Below are 16,723 nucleotides of genomic sequence, written 5' to 3'. Positions count from 1 at the left end.
AAAAGCGGAAAATGGGACAGGTTCTTGTTATTATATGAACGAATCGTTGGTAACTACTAGATTCAGAAATGAGAGAGGAAATTAGTACATGACAGTTACATATGACCTGAATATGGAAAACATGAATATCCGAAATATTTGATGAAGAACTGAAAAATAAATAAATTTAAGTAAATCTGGTCCTTTAAAAATATTAGGAGACTTAAATGCAAGGCAAGGAAAAGTACCAGTAATAAGCATAGTAGGCACCTTCGGTGAAGTGACTTTCAATAAGACTGACATTAAGAGATTTTGCTACATTTAATCAGTTGTAAATTACCACTACCTTCTGCAGAAAGAATGACATAAGTAAATATACCTGGAACACAAAACATTCATGCACAGTTATTTATTATGTAGAAGATAATGAAAAATAAGCTCTCAAATTTGAGATATTGGCATATTTAGAGGTAATACTATACGCTCTATTGACTTCCTAGTTACTTCAGACTTTGAAATATGGGCTACGTGAAGTAAACCCAAAGACAAAAATAACCTTAAACTTTAATTCATCTTCTACAGGAAGAATGCGTAAGTAATTTATATCAACAAAGACTTACTCATGTAATGAAGCTTGAAACTAAGGACAATGTTGATGATGAATAGGAAAGATTAACATCAGAGATGTTGACAATAGCTATAGGCTACTGGCCATGTATCACAGTGGAAGAGTCCACCAATATCAGAGATAAACAAAATGCTTATAACATGGAAAAAGGAATCCTGGGAAATATATAAGCTGAAAGATATATAACAGAAGTTTAATAAACAGTTACTACAGTGAATTGTGGGAAATATTCACTGCTGTCACTGAACATGACATTCATGGAAGGCAGAATACACAGTTTGAACTTTTAAAACACAGGAATCTAATGGAGAAAAATATGGCTAACATCAATCTTCAACAGAAAATCAATGGATATAACATACAGAAACTTGTAGTATGATGAAGTTAGTGAACGAATTTAGTGCATAAAACTGATAATAACTACACAGACCAAAAAGACATAAAAGAATCGAAAAAGTCCTAAATATAACAAAAAATAGAAAAACCACTGGCCTAGTTGGAACTAATGCTGAATTAATAAACTATGAAGGAATCACTTTGGAATTTCGATTTCTCTATTTTTAAAAAAATATGTTGTAAAAACTTTCCAGCACTTAACAACAGAACAAATCTAAAGCTATTATTATATTTAAAGAAGACAACAGGAAAAGACATACAAAATTATAAAGGAATAAGTTTAATAATATAGGACACAAAATTAATGGGAGAAAACTTTATCAGAATGGCTCTGAGCACTATGGGACTCAACTTCTTAGGTCATTAGTCCCCTAGAACGTTGAACTAGTGAAACCTAACCAACCTAAGGACATCACACACATCCATGCCCGAGGCAGGATTCGAACCTGTGACGGTAGTGGTCTCGCGGTTCCAGACTGCAGCGCCTAGAACCGCATGGCCACTTTGGCTGGTCTTTATCAGATATTGCAAACATGTGCACTTATTTCAGAACAACATTAAGCTTCATGGAGAGCTATTTGCATAATGATAACATACTTACAATAAGGGAAATCAGTGGAAAACAGTGGGAATTTGGTTTCGAATCGCTTTTAACGTTGATCGATTGTCAGAAAACCTTTGATATGACAAAAAAACTTTCGTGTAGAATATTATAAATTAAGGGTTTTCCGAAAAGCGTTATTAATACGACAGAGTTTGCATGTAAATAAGAAAATAATTATTAGATTAGGATCGAAATCGTCGTACGGAAACTTAATAAACCAAGGTATCCATTGACTCTGGCCACAGAGGCCATGTTTGTTACATGCATGAGGGTGTCTTTTGCATTTCACAAGAAGGCCTTTTGGTTAAAGCTGAAATATGTAGTAGTCTTTTTGTTGCGTCTGACTGCAGCTCAATGTCTCCTCTATTTGGTAAGTAGCAGTCTATCTTTTTCATAATGTTGTTGTTACTCCTTCCAAGACTTTCCACTCTTTGATGCCACTTATTATATGTTGATGACTGCATAATTATATGGGAAACAGAAGATAATTAACAAAGAGCAGAATATAGACTGAGCCATGACGTAATACACTACAGTTTAACAGTATCTGATAATAAGACAATAATAACAGCTTTTTAATCGAAAGTAATAATAAATGCGAAAATTTTAGTGAAGTACCCCACTTCATTTATCCAGGATGTGGTATTAGCCTTAACTCACACTTAGATGTAGATATGAAGATTAATAAATGTCAAGTTACTTGCGGAAGGAAATAAGAAAGGAAACACAAATGAAATTCTATGAAGGTGTGGCTGCTTGGTTCCAAGTCATGGAAAATAACAAAACCAGGAACATCATGTATAACAGCAAAAGGGTTGAAATTCATGGGGTATGTAAGTGGTTTCTATAAAAAAGATAAAATAAGCAATGAAACAAAAAGATCAGATTCAGAAATCTCTGCAGTTAATGACAAGATAGAAGACAACAGAATGAGACTGAATTCTCATGATGATAGAATGACATAAAATTGATTACCAAAATAAAGAATTATTCCCAACTACAAAGACAGATTTAGATAGACCTCATGACATGTGGATCGATGACAAGAACATCCTATGTTTGGAAGGAGATGATAATGACAGTACCTTTCGATACTTGAGATTTGACTTCCCATTGGTGACTTGTTCTTGTATCATGTAGTGATTTGTTCTGATGGTGAAAGTAATCAACTACTTCATTATATTTATTGGTTGAGTGTTCCTTGATGCATGCCAGTTTTACTTTACCCAGAAGATTTTTCACATGGCTCCCACACGTGGATTAGTTTCCTTGAGAAAGACTACAGTCTGCATACCTTGAAACAAGATGCTATAATCTTAATAAGAATAGAGTGTTTGGATTTAATGTGAAGTTGAAACATAGCTATCGCTTGGCCAGGAAATCTAAAAATCTCAGTGGGAAAAGAAATCAGTTTCTGTAAATAGGTCACTCTGTAAGTACTTCTGATACTGAAACTGCCTGTGTCTATTTTAGAAAGGACACCTTATTTTGCCTGGCCTGTCAAAACCTCATTCATCCACAGTGTACAAGTTTCGTTTTATTAACCCACTTTCAAGGGATAACTTGTTATGAAATGACTCAGCTCGTCATTCCTTTTAAGAGAACATGATCCTCCAGTTATCCATGTTTAAATAATCCATGAGCACAATAACGCATGATGCAAAATTACTAGTCTCTCCATCTATTACTTTTTTCATAAATCGAAATAATGTGCTTAGGAAACGGTAAAGGTGTGCTGTAGGAAGTAGACAATCAGGTTACCAAACAGGATGGACTAATTACTTTCCCTATTTGTCTAAATATAGGAAACAAGTAAACTACGTCTCAGCTACGTCTACCGAGTGTTCATTGCTAGCCGACCGGCCAATTTGTGTGGAACCCTGATTTTAAATGGTGTAACAGTACGCTCTCTATGGTGCGGTCCGACTACACGGAGACAGTAAACAGAGAAAGATACACAAAAAATTCGGTTACTTATCACGCTGAGATTAATGTGCTTTCTCTTTATCTATTGAGGGGAACTTCATAGGAAAGGCCAGCCTGAGATAAGGTGGAGTGTTGGCAAAGCAGCTGTCAGTGGTACTAGCAATTTATTCGTGGTTCACATCCAACAGGTAATACATGAACTAACAAGGAATTTTATGTGAAATTGGAGTGCGTTACTAATATAACGATTATGTTTGTAACTGAGGCTACGAGGGAAACCAGTATAGTGAATTCGAAGATGGGGAAACTAACAATTAGAAATTAGACAAAAGGTGGGCAATACTGCATTGATGTTTAACAAGTGAAGAAAACAGCTCATATCACCACCATTGAAAATACGCAGGAGAGACAGAGAGATCCCAAAGTAGAAGACACATCCCTTTCACTAGAACTGATAAATTCCCTATGCGTCGTTGTATTCGGGAAACATTGCTGATAGTGGGTTCTGTGTGTGTTTCATTAAGTAATCTACAGAATGAGAAAGCAAACGCTTGCAACCCTGTTATTCAGTACACACATGGTGGTGGAGTCACACAGTGAGATGTATCTCAGATGGAAACAAATACCACATTTCGTGATCTGATTCGCGTCATCACACGACAGGAATACGAGTTATTGATAATGGCACTAACCCGAATTAACATATACAGACTAATTACTACTCTTCACATGTGATTCTTCACAGTAAAATTTTTGTCTGGTTAGAGCACAGAAGTGACAAACCAATGAATAATTTTAATATTTTCGAGAATTTAAAAGTTCTATTGATAATAAGCAAAACGTGGTGGGTAATCAGGTAAAGAGAGTTCAAGGCAGAGTGCACATGGTCACTTCCGATATGACCGTAGAAAGAGTCTCAGTTTGAGCACTAGTCATGATAATTACCTGAAAAACTCAATGGAAAAAAAAAGATGTAACGCGATTGCTGGGATACTTCCAAGTATTTGGCAGATAAGGCAGAAGCGCTCTGATTAACACAGAATCAAACTTTCCGGCAGCTCAAAAATAGCCTGCCTACAGTAGATTCCAGCGACGTCTACTCTTTTTACTAAGGGAGTGGGCTTTCAGCTCATTCACAATGTTGCTTTGACTCAGAAATAAGCAACTGGCTACACCTCTCTGGAGGAGGTTAGTAAGGTTGACACTACACTACATTACAATCCAAGAGTATTTGTGGCTCAACGATAAACTCGTAAGCTTGTTAAGATTTATATTTTGCAGAGATATTGACGGAGACGGAGGGGATATAGGGAGGATGGCGGTTGACATTCAACGTAGATACAGTCACACCCTGCATATTCACTTACGAAAGGAATACAAACACAAAGAAAAATGTTTTGTGCAGAAAATACGGACAACAAAGTAGTATCATTACACAAAAAATAATTTACCAAGTGCAAGTAGAAGTATAAATAGTTTATCGACTCAGGAATCGAGAATTTAGACGAAATTTGCATGTTATCGATATGGTTACCAGCAAGATATTGGTACCCAGAATTCTAAGACTTCTGACATGTAAATTTTTGTCCATTATAATTATCCGGGCTGTTATGCCGTGGTCGGTTGATGAATTCTGTGTCGATTCCTAACGTTTCGTCTTCAAGGGGGTCCGTAGCTCGATGGAAGGTCCAACACACACACTGGCTCGCTACTGACAGTCAGTAGCGAGCCAGTGGGTGTGTTGGACCTTCCATCGAGCTACGGACCCCCTTGAAGATGTCTCCCGCAGTCGGAGACGAAACGTTGGGAATCGACACAGAATTCATCAACCGACCACGGCATAACAGCCCGGATAATTATAATGGACATGATATTTCCGGTCGTGAAAGTCTACATTATAGTATATAATTTTTTGTTTCAAATTTAAATTTTTGTATAATTCGGCACTTGTTATTGTACTTTCGCATTTATTTTAATATTTATGGAATTATGTTAACATACTACGCTAATTAGCAGCACCAATTATTTAAACATTTTCAAGAATCGTTATTAAATAATATTTGAATTTATTGAATCAAAGTTTGAATATCAATGAGAATAATCTTTTCAGAGCCAATGCGCTCTGGCATCATTTAAGATTTTGATTTATATTCATAGAAGTACTGTAGCTATTGACCAAAAGATACGGACGTCTCATATTTCATTTCCTACCATAGTGAATTTCGAAATTTAGTCTAGGGACAAAACTTCAGCCATAACTGAAAGGAAACATTTTACTAATAAATATTTCCCAAAAGTGGTACCCAAAACGTATAACTGCAGTTTTGGTACCTTTAAGGCGAGATTGATAAGGCATTTACCTAACCAGAGGGTCTAAGGCGTTAATTTCACTCATAATCAGATTGTAGTCACATGCAGGCGCACTAGTCCGTATAAAAATCAAAAATTGAACTAAAATGATTACTACAGTATCAAATACGGATCAGATTTATAAGAATAAACAGTAGCGTATTGTATGTCAAAAACCCTATAAGCTTAATGAATAATTTAAGAATATCGAAATACTGGCGTAAAAAAGTTATCTTTCGATTCCATTGACATAGTAACTAAAATTTTTCAAATTGACTTAGTATACATTCACCCTAGTAAGCGACACAAATTTTTAGTTCATACATCTACCTGTTCCTGAGGAATAGGGATCTTAACAGACTGACAGACAGACGTATGGAAACCAAATAACAAGAAAATTCTTTTCATATGATAGTTAAAAATTAACGATTTCCATAATTTGTCTTTACTACTCGAAATCCTGCTTCTTGCCAAATTTCGTGAGTGTAGGTCAACAGAAACTGATGAGTAAGTTTGAGAGTATCTAAATATATGGCATAAATGACCGTATCTTTTTATTTCACAGAATCTTAAGTTTTTCATACCGCGAAAGACATACTACTTAGTATGTGAGATGGATTTCAACACGATACCTCTATCCACTTTTGAGAAAAGTGGGTCTTGACAGACTTTCGGATAACATATGACAAAATTCTCTACTATTCTCGCATGATTTGAATTAACTATTTTGATGCTTTCCACCACTTGTTTTGTGATAATTTGCTTCTTGTAAACTTCATGATTCTAAGTCGGCAGGAAGTACCTTACATGTTTGATTAGTGAAATTGCGAGTATCAGAATATGTGACATACATAAGTAAATCTTTTGATTTCTCTGACTTAGTAGCTTAAGTGTTTCACACCACTAAGAGACCGTAGACCTTGGTATGCGATATAAATTTCATTTTGATACGTCTACCCATTCCTAATAAAAAGTGGTCTTAACACACAGAAAGACTCAGTGAGATAACAAATGACACAGCGTTTTTTTCGTTTGATATGAGTACAAATTAACAATTTACGTCTTTTTCCTTTACTTTTACTGTGAAAACTAGCTTGTTGTTGAATTTCATAATTGTAGATAACCGGGAAGTCCCCTTATGGTTTTGACGAGTGAGTTTGCGAGTGACAAAATATGTAACATCAATCACCGTGTCTTTCGATTGCACTGACTTAGACGCTTAAAGTTTCTCCACCATTAAGCGCCGGCAGGCATTAGTACAACACATAAACTTCAGCACGATTCGTCTGCCCATTCCTGAGAATATGGGGTCTTAACACATAGACACACTGACCCTAGAGTGACAGGTTAACAATTTTCGGATTTTTTCGTATGTGAAACGTAACTTCTCGCCAAATTTCACGACAGAAGGTAAATGAACAATAACCTATATATTTTGGTGTATGGGTTTGTGAGTACCAAAGAATGTGACATCAACAGCCGTATCTTCTGATTACATTGACATAGGAGCTTAAATCTTTTACACCATCAAGAGACTGTAGACGTCAGTATGTAATATATCAATTTGATAAGTATATGCATTCCCGTAAAAGGGGTCTTAACTGACAGACAGACACAGTCGGATAACAAATGACATTTTTTTCCCTGTGTTATAGTTACAAATTAGTAACTTTTCGATTTTTTCCTTCACCTATACTGTGAAACCTTACATCCTCAAAATTTCACGACTCTAGGTCAAAGGGATTATCCTATACTTTTTGATGACTGGGTTTGCGAGTATCAAAACATATCACATAAACGACGGTGTCTTTTGATTTAGTGGACACAAAAGCTCAAAGTTTTTACACCGAAGATAGATCGTGGACCTCAATTTCTGACATATATTTCAGCTTGATAAATCTACAAGTTCCAGGAAAAGGGGCTTCATTTTTAGCGTTTCAAGGAATCTTCGTCAGTTATAAAATGACACACCTGGTAAGTGCAAGGTGCAAGGTTTGGAGACGAACTTGATAGAAATTACTTACACGAAGTGCTACGTTCTTCCATATAAATGGCAAACAGTTGGTGTTACGGTACACCTGAAATATTTCCACATGGACGGCAGTAAGGCCGTGTCCTCTTTACCTGTCCACTTGGACTTGAGGTATATTCTACATTAGCCTCGTACACATGCTGCAGGAATAGGTTTAACCGTCATCCTACACAACAGCGCCACTACCTCTGCATCAGTTGGTTGTTAATTGTTCTGACAGGCAATTGTTTTCTTTGAGTAACGACAAACTGTACTAATTGGATTATGGGCTGGGCAGAATATATCCCGATTTACAGGTTGTGTTCTGACTTTCGAAATGGTCTACTTTCTTTTCAGATGACTATGGATCTTGGTCGCTGTAGGGTGATGAGTAAACGTTTTGTGATCGAATGGATGCTATACGCGCTGATGAAAGTGACTTTAGTGAGAAAGACGGTAATTTAGAAAGAGATTCGGTATGTGATTTCGATGTTGATACAGACGGTGAAGATGATGACAGTGATAGTGCTAGTGGGGGGGGGGGGGGGGGGGGGGCGCCGTCAGAGGAAATGCGCGTTACTCTGAATCCACAGCATGATGCACCAATGAAAAACAGTGAACGTGCACTTTATTGTTGGCTGTAAATGGTGTAAGAAAGGATCGTCGACAAACATCCGAACAAGAAAACATAATATCATTGCACATTTGCCAGGGGTAGTTGATACAATGGAAAGGATTCCTCCATGCAGTGCAGGGAGAGATACCTAGGTACTAATTGTAATAAATGAAATATTAATAGAGGTAATGGTGCATAGCAGCAGTAGGCGGCAACAAATGAGAGACGAATTAAATCACCCAATTTTGAAGAAATGAAAGTATTTAAAGGAATTAATAGCCCAGGAAATCATTGATTTTATAATAGCACCAAGGACGAAGTTTATTCTTTGACCGAAACAACATTAAAAATCTCAAACAATAAATAAAACACATCAATTATCATTGAAAGGAACCACTACGTTACTAAAATTGTGCCCATTTCCTTAAACGAAATTCACGGATTCGTGACAAAATTTTTGCAATTATATCCACATACAAAAGCATGTGTTTGTTTTCTTGTCGTTCCAACGACGACACTTGGGACATCTTACGTATATCGGCAACATACTTTACATTGAGGGCATCCGGAGATGTAAGGATCCGTTATTGTTAAACAAAACAGCAGCATCTGTTGAATAATCGTTTATTAGTACAACCTGTTTCGAAACGTGAAGTTGAATCATCAGAAGCATCTGAAGAGGAAACACAGAGATTGGAGAAAAAATTAAATGATTTTTGATGAAGGGCCAGCAAAATCCGTATGTTACTTCAGTAATGTTTAGATACCACTTATACGAAATAGACAAGAGAATCGGGTTCGCAGTAAACAAAATACTCACATTAAAATCATTTACAGCGAAACAGAAAGATTATTGGTCTCCGCTCTCAGTCAAGTTCTCTTAAAACATCAATAAGGGAAACTGTAGTAAAACTATAAGTCGCAGAGTAAAGGAGACAGATATGACAAATGTCTCAAGTTCTAAAACGAAACAATGACAATTATGTAATTAAAGTATGTCAGTCAGACCTAAGAATGGATGGCGGTCGTAAAAGTGGTGTATCATGCTCACCCAGAGAAAAGTAACGAAATCATAGTGTACTACCTTGAAATCCCATTCTGCATTCCCTTAGGCTGGGATAAATTGCATTGAAGGTCGTATCAAAGTAACATTATGCTTTTAGAACGGCTTACATTGACTCCAGTTGAATAATGTAATCCTAGTCGTCAGCACTGTCAATATTTACTTTCAAGATCATTAAATTGTCAAATACTAAATACGTATTAGTCAAAAGTGCTGTTTTTTACTGACGGGTTACAAAATACCCCACATCCCAAGTTGTGTGGCACAATAAATATCACCCAGGTAACGAGTTAAGAGAGACGAAGTATTTACGCACTTGATAATGAGCTACCACTTGAGGATAGCACAATAAGCCGAATTCGCGTACATAGTGAACGAATGAATGTTTAACATTCGAGGCGGAAAAAGTTGTCTGTTATGAAATTTTACAGGGCAGTGAGCGAAAGTAAGCAGAATACAGTCCGCGTATATGTCTAAACACTGAGCAGTGCTGTTATTTACTAACTTGTGCGTCCTGGCAAAGGAAATAAATTTGCATTCTTCCTGGTTTTATTACAATTGGCCTTATTTATTATGAAATCGGTACGTAATTCTGATTTTTGTGCAGTGAATATTCTGTTTGAGTTTAATTCTCCAGAAAACAACCTTTTGAGTCGTTAATTGCAGACCGTCTGTCATCAAACTCCGTCAAAGGGGGTTGATCATTTTTCCATCTCCGGCTAACAATGCATTCTTTCCTGTGTAGCAAATAGCTCCCTGGCAAGTCTTATACAAATAAACTGGATTTTTTCTAATTCCTCAGTATCGTTGCTGTTGGGCCCTCTGAATTATATGCAACTTGTACAGGGCATTAGAAAAAGGTACGGTCAAACTTTCAGGACACTTTCCTCACACACAAAGAAAGAAAATATGTTATTTGGACATGTGTCAGGAAACGCTTTCTTTCCACGTTAGAGCTCATTTTATTACTTCTCTTCAAATCAGATTAATCATGGAATGGAAACACACAACAACAGAACGTTCCAGAGTGACTTCAAACACTTTGTTACAGGAAATGTTCAAAATGTCCTCCGTTAGCGAGGATACATACATCCACCCTCCGTCGCATGGAATCCCTGATGCACTGATGCAGCCCTGGAGAATGGCGTATTGTATCACAGCCGTCCACAATACGAGCACGAAGAGTCTCTACATTTTGGTACCGGGGTTGCGTAAACAAGAGCTTTCAAATGCCCCCATAAATGAAAGTCAAGAGGGTCGAGGTCAGGAGAGCGTGGAGGCCATGGAATTGGTCTGCCTCTACCAATCCATCGGTCACCGAATCTGTTGTTGAGAAGCGTACGAACACTTCGACTGAAATGTGTAGGACAACATGTGGTTGTGTCGTACTTGTAAAGGCACATGTTCTAGCAGCACAGGTAGAGTATCCCGTATGAAATCATGATAACGTGCTCCATTGAGCGTAGGTGGAAGAACATGGGGCCCAATCAAGACATCACCAACAATGCCTGCCCAAACTTTCACAGAAAATCTGTGTTGATGACGTGATTGCACAATTGCGTGCGGATTCTCGTCAGCCCACACATGTTGATTGTGAAAATTTACAATTTGATCACATTGGAATGAAGCCTCATCCGTAAAGAGAACATTTGCACTGAAATGAGGTATGACACATTGTAGGATGAACCATTCGCAGAAGTGTACCCGTGGAGGCGAATAAGCTGCTGATAGAGCCTGCACACACTGTACATGGTACGGAAACAACTTGTTCTCCCGTAGCACTCTCCATGCAGTGACGTGGTCAACGCTACATTGTACAGCAGCAACTTCTCTGACGCTGACATTAGGGATATCGTCAACTGCACGAAGAATTGCCTCGTCCATTGCAGGTGTGCTCATCGTTCTAGGTCTTCCCCAGTCGCGAGTCATAGGCTGGAATGTTCCGTGCTCCCTAAGACGCTGATCAATCGCAGCGAACGTCTTCCTGTCGGGCCACCTTCGTTATGGAAATTCGTCTCGATACTAACGTACCGCGCGACGGCTATTGCCCCGTGCTAATCCATACAACAAATGGGCATCTGCGAACTCCGCATTTGTAAACACTGCACTGACTGCAAAACCACGTTCGTGATGAAAACTAACATGTTGATGCTACGTCCTGATGTGCTTGATGCTAGTACTGTAGAGCAATGAGTCGCATGTCAAGACAAGCACCGAAGTCAACATTACCTTCGTTCAATTGGGGCAACTGGCGGTGAATCGAGGAAGTACAGTACATACTGGCGAAACTAAAATGAGCTCTAACATGGAGATTAAGCGTTTCCGGACACATGTCCACATAACATCTTTTCTTTATTTGTGTGTGAGGAATGTTTCCTAAAGGTTTGTCAGTACCTTTTTTCAACACCCTGTATATTCACAACAGACTATTATGTTCCGCATCCCATCATCTGTAACGTGATCATTATGAAAGTGCTGGCTACTTTTCTATGAGATATGCAGTATGTCCCGAGAGGCGTGAATCGTTTATCGTTATTATGAATTCTGAATGGTGCTTTACAAGGAAAAGCTCATCGTTAAAAGCCTTGTGTAATAGTTCTCGTGCAATACTTCGCCTGGCAAAATTAACAATAATCTCCCTGAGACCCGGAAGGTGGATCACTACAGATGACAACGAGTTTTCTAGCTGAAACGGTTGCCTAAATCGAACACTGAGGACTGTAAGAGATTTGGCAGGCCAGACTTACTCGTTCAGATAACTTTATATACGTAAGGCAATAAAGAAGAGGTGTCCAGTTGGCTCTGTTTTGGGACCTAGCCTCAGTGGTAGAAAAATGACAGTGGCGTCAGTGGCAATTAACTGTAAAGCTTATGCAGAAAGTCTGTTTCTGATCATGATTGGACGATCTGGAGTACAGAAAGAAGAGAGGGGCAGCTTATCGTGGAAATACCTCACAAATGGTGTGTGGTAAGTATATTAAAGATTTGTGCTCATGAAATGGTCGCTATACTACTATCTGTGACGAGAAATTTTAAGATTATAATCGGACTGAGGGACCACTTGGATTGGACAAGCCTATACTTTCTAGGGATTATTTTAGACGAAAATGTCAGCACCAGAAACGCAGCCATAATTCAAATTATTGCAAATGTAGCCCAAATTGCCTTTATATGACCTTCGCAATTAATCAGAGTACATCACGAGTACATTCTCAGTGACATTGTGAGATACGAAGATGGTGTTTCGGCTCATAAACTGAAGGCAAAGCTGTCGCGACGAAAACACAGATGGATCATGGTACGATTTAGAGAGGCGTACCTTACAATATTTTACTAATGCGGCCAAATTACTGTAAATTAGAAACGAATTAAAGATAGTGGCAGGAAACGTGGAATAGCAGCGATAGTCGAAGACGTATTTACGAAGTATTTCTCAGCCTCGAGGAAATATTATTGTGGGGATATATGTTTCTTTCGTGGGTTATTCCACTATATATGGTCACTGCTTATACGCTATGTGCCTGAAAGGATTATACATCGAAACAATGATATAAGTTATTGTGGACAACTTTCATCGCAAAGGCTTACCACCATGGAATGTTCAATGAACAGATATGTAACAGATCGAGAAGGGTTCATGTTGAGAGAGTGAAGCATACGTACGTAGCCAGGGATAGAACATTGTGTTGAACAAGACATGATTGAAGGCGTCATCTCACTGGTTAGAATTGTCTGTCTGGGATGCAGTGGATGTTGAAAGATGAGCAGTCTGGGGAAGGAAGACAGGAGCCGAAAGGAATATGAACGAGATAACAAGACACTAAGACAAGGACGTCTAAGAATTCTGTGGGTGTGTATGGGATCTCACACGAGCAGGACAAATGAAATACCGTAATGATATACCGTAAAAATAATTGTGATACACTAAAGTGAACAATATGAAGAAGATTAAAGTACGTTAACATACTTAACAATGTGCATGGTTCACAGGCATTTACGGAGGTGTTTCAAGAATATGGAAAGCAGAGAGTGCTTCTTTGACCTGGTACTCCAAGCAATTAGCTGATATGACTAAATATTGGTCTGTAAATTGCTGAAGTCACCTGTAACATCACGTGGAGGACGTAATGCATAGGATATGTGTAAAATTGAGTGTCAGTACAAGGTTGCTCTTGCTTTACATGTTTTTGCATACCACAGCCCGACTTTAAATTTAGAGACAAATTTTATTATGATCATTTTCTTAATCGAAAGTAAGTATTAGATACCACTTGATAATGTAGATTACAATATTTCTTGAGTGTCATAGAACCAGTGACTGATGATGAGGTTGTCTGGAACAGCTTAGTGTGATTACTCTTGATGGAAGCGTATGAGTCTGCAGATACTAGGACGTATTAGACATTAGAAATTTAGTTAGAAATTAGTTGTAGTTTCAAAGTTATTTCATACAAAAATGTAAAATGATTTAGATAAGGAATATCAAACATTGGAAACTCCAGGTAGGAATAGCCGGAATTCATGGACTACTGGTCTATGATCAGCTAACCTTTCAGTCTAGTGAGTTTAGTGATTTCATTCCTTCTTTGAGCCTTGAAACTTTCATATCGTACAACTTCAGCAGACAGATCTTCGTTCAGCTTGTCAAAGACATTTACTGTTTTGCTTTCAGCCCTTTAGTACGAATCACAAAGTCGTGGATCCCGAGTTGAAAACCAGCCACTGCTTCAAATTGGAATAAAACTCATCAGCAATGGCGTTCTATGACTAGCCGTATGAAGAGACACTCTTTTTCTGTCAACAGCGGAGGAGCGGACTGAACGATGGGGAAACAATTTGTGATTTTCAACAGTGAATTCGCTGTTAGTAGCTGAAATTTATTCCAAAACTGAATTAATCTTTCTCGTATCTTATTCTTACTGCCAGCCTATATTCTCGAGTCATTCAGTCTTCTATTTCTTCTCCAACTACTGCTTTCCAGTCTCCCAGATTATTAGGTTATCATATCCCTTAGTACACTGAGGTATCCGGTCAATATCTTTTTATTTTTCTCTGCCTATTCATCTTAAATTGGCCAAGACGAATCTGATGGTATCATACGGAATATGACTGGAGAAAGAAATTTATGAGGCTATACATTTGTAGCACAGCATTTCAGTGAATCACAGAGAGAATCGAAGGTTTTTGGAGATGTAGTGCTACAGAAGGATGTTGTACATTAGGTGTAACAATCAGGTTTGTGGAGGTCTCTGTAGAATCGGTGATGACAGGAACATGCGGGAAACGCTGACAAGGAAATGGGACAGCATGTTAGATCATGGTTAAGACGTCAGGGAATAACTTCCATGGTACTGGAGGAAGCTCCTAGAGGGCAACAGACAGAGGCTAGAGGAAGACAGTAACTGATATACATCCATCAAATAACTGCGGACGTAGGGGGATTAAGAGGCTGGCGCAAGAGAGAGGTTCATGGAGTGCCACGTCGAATCAGTTAAAGGAGTGATGACTCAATAAGAAAAACAAAATAAATTCAAACATGGAAAAAATGAGAAGAATGCGAAAAAAGTCTTCTAGTATTTAGTTGTAGTATTCGTCATGGAATCATGAAACTGTAAAGAAAAAAATATCGAGCCCAGTGTAAGATATTGTGTGTATTACGTTGTTCCTATTTTCGCAAATCAAGAGTCCTCATTACAAAAAAGTTGTTTTTACAGCGATCAACTGACTAAACAAAAGACAAACTAAATCCTAAATAAATTTCAGCCCATTAATATGCAGCTGCTCTTGTGCTTTGAGATAATGTGAAATTTCGTTTTAGTGGACAGTAAATATTTCCCTTCATATTCTGTCTTCTCCTGTGGATTTGCAATCCCGCAACACACATACAGTTGGTTATCTATTTATGATAGTGAATGCGCTACCCACAGTCTCCAGGATGTGTCCACACATTTGAATGCTCCTCATTTATTCGAGACAAGCTGTTTCATGAATTGGAAGTGTGGTAATACCACGACAGAATGTGCTGTATAGTAGCTGCCAAACTGCAGCTGGTGATTTTGTGTGCCTGCTGTGTGTTTGTGCAGCGTGCGGACCGACCTGAGCCCTGCAGGCGCCAACAGCTCTCTGCTAGTGGCGCGCATCGGCAGCGGTGACGCGGGGAACTACACGTGCGCCGTCTCGCCGTCAGAGTTCGCCACCGTCACTGTACACGTTCTCGATGGTGAGTACTTCAACAACAAAGTTTCCCTTACCAGAAAGTTTTTCTAACGTTGACTCACAACTCTCAAACTTTACACCGTAAGAACTTAGTCAGTACATAAAACAGCAAAGAGTAGAATCGAATTGCTTGAGATGGAGTGTCAAAAATTAGGTTTTCCGGCAGGGATCTGTTCAAATGGAGACTACCAATGGCGCTGCAGGCGTAGAAGCCTAGACCATTCAGGGGGCGAGCATTGCAGCAGATATGAATTAAGCCATCATTCACCTCTCAAACTCAGCTCCTCCCTACCCCGAAAACACCCCCCCCCCCTCCCATAACGCCTCAAATTTCCATTATATCTGCTTGGTACTCACAGCAAAACATCCAAGAGTTTTAAAAGAAGGACTCAGTCAATTATTGGACCTATAAATGAGATTTTCCGAAAACCTTTCCTATGTAAGGCACTTATGAGGTTTGTATCCCCAGCGACTCACACCTAGTGAGTACATGGCTGGCGACCACGTGGTTCCGAACTGAGTCCTGGGATTGCTTCCATTTACTTACACCAGGCGCCTCACTTTTATCTTTCCTATCTGGCCACCCTTGGACAGCTCTGGTTCTTTCCTGACCCTGACATTATTAGGTTTTGAGGGGTAGGGGTCTTTCATTTTTGGACCTATACGTCTCATGCAGCAGCATCTGACCCATGTTTGGGGCAGCCTCCAGAACTGCTGAAGGCAACGGAATATCACCGCAGGTTATCTTGCCTGCATTGTGCAGACTCCATTTTATGCACAAAAATGGTTTCCTCTCATGTTAAATCAGTATCCAGAGGTACAATAGTCCCCCATTCAGATCCCCGGGGAGGCAGGTATGACTTGAAAGGAGGCAAAAAATCAAAGTGAAAATTGGTACCAGGAATGTTAGAACTCTGCTACAAGTAGGAAAACGA

General features: G+C 38.7%; 1 protein-coding gene across 1 annotated transcript in view; it reads left to right on the top strand.

Moving 5' to 3' along the window:
* Positions 1-16,723, top strand: part of LOC124605967 — a 612,100-nt gene that overhangs the window by 556,501 nt on the left and 38,876 nt on the right. The window contains exon 4 of the mRNA XM_047137931.1: positions 15,656-15,792. Coding sequence (XP_046993887.1) covers positions 15,656-15,792 — 137 coding nt within the window. The remainder of the gene's footprint in view (positions 1-15,655; positions 15,793-16,723) is intronic.

This window comes from Schistocerca americana, chromosome 3 (genome assembly GCF_021461395.2).
Source record: "Schistocerca americana isolate TAMUIC-IGC-003095 chromosome 3, iqSchAmer2.1, whole genome shotgun sequence".
Classification (NCBI taxonomy): domain Eukaryota; kingdom Metazoa; phylum Arthropoda; class Insecta; order Orthoptera; family Acrididae; genus Schistocerca; species Schistocerca americana.
Note: the sequence above shows the minus strand (reverse complement) of the source record. Positions and strands in the feature narration are given on the sequence as shown.